Source organism: Channa argus, chromosome 6 (assembly GCF_033026475.1).
Source record: "Channa argus isolate prfri chromosome 6, Channa argus male v1.0, whole genome shotgun sequence".
Taxonomy (NCBI): Eukaryota; Metazoa; Chordata; class Actinopteri; order Anabantiformes; family Channidae; genus Channa; species Channa argus.
Window position 1 is genome coordinate 21,617,145 of NC_090202.1, and position 6,329 is coordinate 21,623,473.

At 36.0% G+C, this 6,329-nt stretch overlaps 1 protein-coding gene across 1 annotated transcript; it reads right to left on the reverse strand.

Moving 5' to 3' along the window:
• Positions 1–1,082: 1,082 nt before the first annotated feature.
• On the reverse strand, positions 1,083–3,417 carry LOC137128853 (pregnancy zone protein-like). Its single transcript, XM_067507476.1, has 5 exons — positions 3,234–3,417; positions 2,376–2,484; positions 2,187–2,277; positions 2,031–2,099; positions 1,083–1,946 (listed from the first exon to the last, which is right to left on the reverse strand). The coding sequence occupies exons 1-5, from the start codon at positions 3,253–3,255 to the stop codon at positions 1,725–1,727; spliced, it is 513 nt and encodes a 170-aa protein (XP_067363577.1). The 5' UTR covers positions 3,256–3,417; the 3' UTR covers positions 1,083–1,724.
• Positions 3,418–6,329: the final 2,912 nt, after the last annotated feature.

Consider the following 6,329-nt stretch of genomic DNA (forward strand, 5'->3'; position numbering starts at 1 on the left):
CATGTAATAGTTTATTTGTAGAAGGTTCACACTTGCATACAGTAGTACAATACAAAATAATCAACAATCAATGTTTTGTCCAAACACTGTTTCATTCATTTTTTACAGAACCCATGAATAACCAGGGGAGTGAATACACAGAAACGAGACCTTCACTGTCACACTCTTAACTATAATGGAACATGAAATGCAAAAAGCAAGGTGTAAATATCCTATGGGTATACGGTATAATGATATCGTAATGGTATTGATCTTGTAACAGCTGTACAGTTAGGTCTGTGCTTTTCTCTTATGGAGGTCATGCAAGGATGCAAGAGTGAAAGTTCATGATTCCTGCTGCAACATTGCCCTTTCCCCAGCGTGGGATGTTTGATTTTGTCATGTAAACAACTCTTGTCCTCAGTACTGAGGCCACAGTAGAAAACTCTCCTTTGTGGACAGGGAAAGTCTTTTAAGTGGTAAACACTTATTACACATAACAAAACCATCAGCGTAGCCTTTTATGTTTCATGATAAACTGAAGCGACACAGACCAAACTTTGTGGATGCGCAGGCCAAAAAACAGAGATCTGTTTATAGACTGACGTTTGCATGCAACACTACATTTACATGTAGTCATTTGGCAGGTGCTTTTATCCAAAATTATTTACTCACCTTGGAGTTCAAAGTCTTGCCAGAGGAACCAAGATGTAAACCTGGGAATCACTGTTGATGTATGACGACTCTACCATCTGAGCCACAATACAATCACTAAACACACACTCCAGTTAAAAAAACCGAGGGTCTACTACTCATATACTATATATAATTAGCTGGCAAATATTAATATTAAACAGTATTCCAGCTTTTTACATCTAACTACTGGTATAGCTGACTGACGTTTACTCAAGTACTTTACTAATGTAAAGATCTGAGTTGGCTACTCATACTTGTGAATTTTAATAAATCAAAAATATGAAAGTTTCGAAACACTGAACCATTTTCTGAATCAATTGCTTCAACTGGTTCAAAGCTTCAGAAAAATAAAATGAATAAAATAAAATGCTCCCTCAAAAATTCTACATAAATCACAGAGACAAACAAACATTGAAATAAAATTTAATTCTTCAAAAGAAACAGGTGTATTTCTGTTCAAATATAAATCTATTACATCCAATGCAAATGCTACATTAAAAAATTGTGTTATTTTTTAAAATGCAACACACGGCCATTTACTTTAGGTTTCATTTGTTCCTAAATTGTTTCAAATGGAGGGTTCCCCCTCTAAGCATCTCACATGGTCTTATTCAAGTAACTGTACATCAAGGAAAGCTAATTTTTGCAGATGGGCTTATATCTTGTCTTTCCTGTCCCATGAATCACCTTAAACGCTTCAGATTTTTCTTTCCCATAAAGTCGATAAAACCAGCTTCACTTTCACCAGATACATTAAAATGCAACTTGTGATGGACATGACTGTTTACATAAAAATATGGATTAAACAAACATGTTTGGGATATTATTTTCTCGCAGGTTAAGCTGAAGTCATTGTCCCAACAAAAATGCCTCGCTTTTCCTGAATCCATCTTGTATTTTGAATGCAATCCTCAAGTCTCTCGGATCTTCACCTCCGCCTCCTGGACGCTCACCACTCACTGGTCCTGCTTCGCCGATCTCTCACCTGCCTCCTCCACAAAAACTTCCCCTGTAGCACCTTGGCTGTTTCCTTTATGCTCTAGTTATGATTAGGACATTGATCTCATTTTTTGTACAGCTGCACTAAACACTGTAGTGTCATCATGTGCTGAGGTCTCTGTTGAAGTATTCAGAGTTGTGTGGGAGGTCAGAGTGTCTGCTTTACTTGGCTGGTAGTAGTCATAAATCTGGACCACAGCTGGCTTCAGGCTCTGCACTGGGACCTCCTGTACGAGCTCTAAGCTGTGGTTGACTGCTGTGTCCTTTGGTAACTGTTGGTTAAAAAAACAAAACACAGCATCAGTGTCAAATCTGAAGATCATCCTCTTTTGAGCCTCGCTGTAAGTTTTTCTCACCTCTCGTATGTACAACAGAACACGATCTTCCTTTGGTTCAAGCCGATTCACCAGCAGTGCATTTTGGAGCTGCGAGCAGTGTATGGGGTTATTATTACTTTTATCAAGATTAATATCATTCCTAAAATACTATTTCAGGTAACTGTATTATCTCACACTTTTCAAAGACTCTGCATCTGGGACAAACCCAGAGAGCATTTTGATGTTAAGGATCACCATGTTTGTACTGTTCTCCTCTCCACTGTATCTGCAATCGAATCACAAAAGTATGATGTTACTCAGTGATATTTCACCTTGTTCTGATAGTTGTTTGTTATAACCTGTATTTGCTTGCTGGTAACTTACAGGGATTGTAGCTTCAGATTGAGTTTAGGTTTGTACGATTCAGTGGTGCAGTCGGCATCTGGTTCGACCTTCACACTGAGAGTGTCGATATCAGTCGGTGAAGAGAAATCTGGGAAACAGGTTCACAAAGAAAGTTTCATATTAACTCACTTGCAATGCTTCTTTTGACATGTACTACTTGTTTTCAAAGGGTCTCATTTACCTATGGCAGATTCAAGATGCTGCATTTAAGGCCAAGTGTAAAGTTAAGTTAGTCCTAATGTGCCAACTGAAATCAAACCACTCTGCTTTGCACAGCTCTCCGTGTCACTGCTGACATTATGACATTATACTTTCCCTCTATCCCCATTCACCTGATTTTCACCTTTCACTCACATAACCTTTCCAGCTCATTGTATTTCTGGTTACAAAACTATTAGAAGAATTTATTTGAATGTTTATAACATTTAGCATCTTTTTACTTTTTTCTTATTTATACACAACCATACACCTATAAGCCTTTAGTTGCAATGCTGTGCTGTTGTTTTAAAAGGCATTAAGGATAAGATAACATGTATTTGAGTGTCCTGTGTGCTCTCATTGACACCACAAACACTAGTACCATCCACCCTTTACAGTCAGAATGAATACCTCTGCTTTGTTTCAGAGTTGAGCATAGATCCTGTCTCAACTGAGCTGTGATAGCTCATCCCATCCAAACTGAAAGAAGCTGAGTAGTAGGATCTGTCACTTCAAATCATTTGAACCAAATCCTTGACAGTTTAAATAATAACATGAGTGAGCAAATTATTATATTAGCACTGTTTCTCATAGTTTATAATTATTAAAGTAACAGGAAGGATTTCAGTGTTGACTGACCGGCATTGAAGCACAAGCACATGCACTGCCCTTCACCTCCAGGCTGTACTTTCCTGTCACATCTTGCAGCATCTTCTCCTGGTAGAGCAGTTTGTTGTCCTGGTTCACATCAAATGTCAGCTGGCCACTGGGAGACTGGACCGTCACTGTGCATGAACTGTCGCACTGAACACCAGAGTGGAGTACAGAGTCCTACACACACCCACAAATATCAAATACTTACATTTATTCAAAATGTGTTTATACATACAGCATGTTGAATTTGCAGCTATTTCTCTACAAAATGGTTTTCGTACGTAAATGAACTTACATTAAGTTCAGTGAGAGTGATTTTTAATAATAGGCTGTTGTTTTAGGTTGTAAAATCCCAGATATTAACTCATTGCGTACAACTAATGTCACTTTTCCATGAAAACTGGAGATGTCTTAATTGTATAATTAATAAAAAAAAACAATTGAACAATAAATAAGGCAGTTTTGAAGAGCTCACATTGTATATTTATATTTACATGTTTGTAAGGCAAACGATGTGGTTAAACTTGAGAATTAGGTCACAGCTAGACAAAGACATTATAATCAGTTCCGGTTGAAAATGTTTAATTCACTCTTTAGCCCTGCTTTTATTGTAGAATACTGCCTTTTTAATTCACTACTAATGTGATACACACCTGTAAGTGATCTTCATGTTGATAATCAGTGAATATGTCTTTGAATTAGTGGATTATTGAGGCAAAACTGTCAATATTTGTTTTAATGGTTATGCTCTATGACAACATTTCTGTTGCACGAGACTCATTTTATGATTTTAGTATTTTATCTAGTTCTTTGGGCATGTTAAAGTACAAAAAATGCCTATGACTAAGATCAGACTGTGCCTGTGGTTCAGACAAAGAGGACTAACATAACCATTCAGACACAATAACTGGACTGGACAACATGTTGATGTCATTAGTTACGACTATGTCAATAATGAAAGTCTTTATACTGCATTTGCATTAAACACAAAAATAAAAATAAACTTCTAGAAAAATTTTCAGTTTAAATTAGTATCATCAGCCAAAACTCACAAGTATTATCAATTTACCTTAATTCTGTTGTTTAAAAGTTTCCCTGACTGTTTGAAACAGCTATTTTCTTGTTGTTTGGGCCTCAGCCAAATCTTAGACTCTTTAATTATTGTTGAATCAATGTCTGAGATTTCATACAAAATAAGTTATGGGACTAATTAGACGAATTGGTAAGATTCTACACAATCTGAATAAGGAGATGAGGCAGTTTCAAATTTTGCCGGGCATTTATACAGAAGATTCTGTTTAAGAAAAACCAGGTAGATGATATAAGCAAGCAGTTGAGAACTTGGCTAAGACATTATTTTAGATATGTAAGAACATGAATGTTGGGTCTGTCATAAAAAACTCCCATAAAACTCCAAAGTAAGCATCATCACCTGTAATGTGAACAAAGCCTAAATATCTGTGCAGAAATCTGTACCTGCTTTGTCTCCTTGTGGCATGGGATCTGGCATCTACTATCGCACCAGGTTTTGAAGAATCATAAAGTGAAAGACTTCGGCACAACTCAACTGTGACACTTCCTGGAACAGACGTTCCATATGAATATCTAATTAGATGGCAATAAACCGATAAAAAAAAGCATTGTTACAAAAAAAGTCAAATACCAAACATCCAGTATGAAGAGTAAAGTGTTTATAAAAAAAGGCATTTCACCTACTTGGCACATCCTCCAATCTGGTTGGTTATTATTCTTGCTTTTTTCAGGACAATTTTGTTTAGTTGACAATTGACAAATTAATTTTCATTGCAACTAGAAATACTGTATAATTATTACCAAAGGATTAGTCATAACTTACCCTATTTCTCCACCTTAAAGGTGTGATTTATTCTATTTCCAAGAAATGTCACAACAGTTCTGTAAATTGCTTCAGGAGTCTCAGTGTTTGGGTAAGAAAACTGCAATATTTTACTGATGTACACTTTATTATGCCACATTCCAATCTGATCCAGGTTAACATCCTGTTAAATCAAATCGACAGGAACATGGTCATTACTCATGATTATAAAGTATATATAAACTGTAAAATTTTGATGTGATTGTGTGGGTACTTTCTTACCTGAATTTTGATGAAATTGTACTGCAAAAATAAAGTGGTTTATTAAAGGATAGCTTGGATCATATTAGGTTATCATACAATGTCTAATTAGTCTGGGTTAAATATTTTATTCAGTGGTGGAAGGTAATGAAGTACAGGTACTTTGTTACTGTTCTTATGTACATTTTTCACATGTCTTAACATTGATTTAATTATGGCTACTTTTACTTCATTACATCTAAGGGCAAATATCTACTTTTTACTCCACTTCTTTACTAATAAAGGTTAAACATGTCACTACATATTTATAAGAAAAACATTTCCTTCCATGGTCTTAAGACTGATATATTAGCAGTACTCCGAGTGAGCTGGTATGCAGTCATTTTACACATTTGCTTGCTGAACTTGCCATTTTCTACCTCTTCCGTATGTCTGTTACCATTAAATAGTTAATGTCCCCCCCAGACATGAGGTAAATGGTCCACAGAAAAGAAAAAAAAAAAAAGAAAAAAATTCATTGCTGAGGCCAAAGTAGAGAACTCTGCCAGTAAGTAAACCTTTGTTCAGGTGATGTATGACTAACATTGCTCTTAATTTACAGAGCACAGGTTCAGTGGTAAAGCCCTAAACAAAACTCAGTATATCCTTTTGTTCATTTTAAACAGACAAGTTTGACAGAACTTCTAGTGACCATACGATGTGGGTGTGCAGGCCAAAAACTGGTTTGTTTGAGGATACCGAGATTTGCCTATAAACAGTCAGAAATATTTTGGGACCGAGTAGTGAAAGCCTCTGGAAGCTCATGAAAGACTCAAGGTGAATGTCAGCAGAACGTCAAAGTCAAACTCCCATATTATGTGTTCTGTAGGCATTTTATGCATGTTGAGTTTTTGCCATTAAATTGTATCAGCAATAAATAAAGTATTCAGTGCAACTTAAAGGTGTACATTTGAAAATGCAAATTTAAGAAGTCTGACTGGTTTCAA